This window comes from Musca autumnalis, unplaced genomic scaffold (genome assembly GCF_047663935.1).
Source record: "Musca autumnalis isolate F117 unplaced genomic scaffold, ASM4766393v1 scaffold_5, whole genome shotgun sequence".
Classification (NCBI taxonomy): domain Eukaryota; kingdom Metazoa; phylum Arthropoda; class Insecta; order Diptera; family Muscidae; genus Musca; species Musca autumnalis.
In genome coordinates this window covers 166,113,550-166,115,329 of record NW_027412088.1, presented here as the reverse complement: position 1 = coordinate 166,115,329, position 1,780 = coordinate 166,113,550, and the positions used below count along the sequence as shown (strand labels likewise).

The 1,780-nt window shown below is 35.5% G+C and overlaps 1 protein-coding gene across 1 annotated transcript; it reads left to right on the top strand.

Moving 5' to 3' along the window:
• The first annotated feature begins 715 nt into the window (after positions 1 to 715).
• Positions 716 to 1,248, top strand: LOC141405047 (general odorant-binding protein 56d-like). The gene is made up of 2 exons (XM_073989017.1): positions 716 to 803; positions 865 to 1,248. Exons 1-2 carry the CDS (start codon positions 741 to 743, stop codon positions 1,213 to 1,215), a joined length of 414 nt encoding a protein of 137 aa, XP_073845118.1. The 5' UTR covers positions 716 to 740; the 3' UTR covers positions 1,216 to 1,248.
• The last annotated feature ends 532 nt before the right edge of the window (positions 1,249 to 1,780 follow it).

Genomic DNA, 1,780 nt, shown 5'->3' with positions numbered 1-1,780 from the left:
GGGCTTAAGTCGCCACCGGTCTTCAACAATTCGACAGAAAGTCCATCAAATCATGTTGCCTTATTGTTCTTTAGCCGATTAATTCGAAATGGCGCCACAAATCGTACCCCGTTTACATAACCCCATACCCACGAAATCAGTCTTCGTCCAAAGATCCCTGATCCAAATTTATTGGGGCTGCGAAGACTTAACGACGTTACGATATCTTAGCTCTAACTAGCAAGTAGAAGTTGTCATCAACTATTATCGGACAGCTGTTTCTAAGCTGACCATTACTTGTCTATTTTCATATGATCTCCGCGGCCGCTAATAAACTTTCACAGGACGGCTGCCGCCACTAAACTACTTGTACTTTTGGGCGCATAATTTATGTCATCTATATTTTAAGAATTTAGTTTATATACATATGTATGTAAATAATGTTGAAGAGAACACACAGTAATAGTTTGAAGAGACTTGAATGTCCCCCACCATCCCCTCTACGTAATTCCCTATGAAATTTAATAATAGAAGTAGCACTTCCCACACATCTTAATAACTTTTGCCATTAATACTGTAGCCCAGCTTATCGCAGATATAAATATTTTGTTAGAGTACTCCCAAATTGATATAAATGGAAAGTTATGCATCATTGCCCTAATGGAAAATCCATCAATGAAATTCCACTATAAATACGATCATCACCGTTCATTTCTTCAACAGAAGCAAATAAAATTGAAACTCTTTACAATTCGACAAAAATGAAAGTTCTCATTGCCGCGATTTTTGTAATACATTTGTTTGGACCAATTCTGGGACATGTGGTAAATATAATGTAAAACCTATTTAACAAATTTAGGCTAAATTTTTTACCCTTTTCCGAAGCCTGTTAAAGTACCAGAAGACCATAAAGAAAAGGCCGCTCAAATTGCCGCCGACTGTATAGCGCAGGAACAGATTACCCCCGAACAGGTAGCGCTATTTGCAAAGGGCGAATTTGCTAAGGCTGATCATAAAGTAAAATGTTATGCCAATTGTTTCCTAACAAAAGCTGGTGTCCTTGTTGATGGTGTAATACAGACCTCAGTGGTAATGGAGAAAATGGGTCCCAGTGTGGGTGAGGAAAAACTCAAGGCCACCATGGAAAAATGCGGTAAAATGAAAGGCAGTGACCACTGTGAAACAGCTTTTATGATGTTAGAATGTTATCATAAGGAACATGCCGATATTGCTTGAGTGAATGGCAATTATCTTTATTATCTTTTTTGTAAAGCCCTAATGAACATTTTGTTGTTTTTATTTCTATCATAATAATGTATCTTTTTAGAAATATATGTGTATTAACTTATGTAAGTGTTAATATTGAAAATAAATTAATTTTTGTAAAGCAGTTTAAAAATCAAAATGTTTAAAGTGAATTGTATTAAATAGATTTGCTATAGAAAACGAAAATTAAAGTTCTGCATATCGTCACATATCCTCATCTGTTCTCTTATTTTTATACCCTCGACCATAGTATATAGGGTTTATTAAGTTTGTTTTTACCGTTTGTAACGCATTGGAATAATCATTTGCGACCATACAGTTAATCAGAATACAATTCTGAGTCGATATAACCTTGTCCGTCTGTTGTAATCACTCTAGCGTCCGCAATAATTGAGCTAAAACGCTATATTTTTGCACCCGATTGTATTTTTTCCATATGCAGATCAAGTTCGAAAATGGGCTATATCTGCTATAAACATACCTCCCGATTTTCGGTATTTTAAGGATTTTAGCTACATTTTTGGTCGAACTACCT

Excerpts from the sequence above, each read along its gene's own strand:
- LOC141405047 (XM_073989017.1), top strand. The coding sequence starts at position 741 with ATGAAAGTTCTCATTGCCGCGATTTTTGTAATACATTTGTTTGGACCA. Across the intron at positions 804-864 it reads GACCAATTCTGGGACATGTG|CCTGTTAAAGTACCAGAAGA; the intron begins GTAAATATAATG and ends CCTTTTCCGAAG.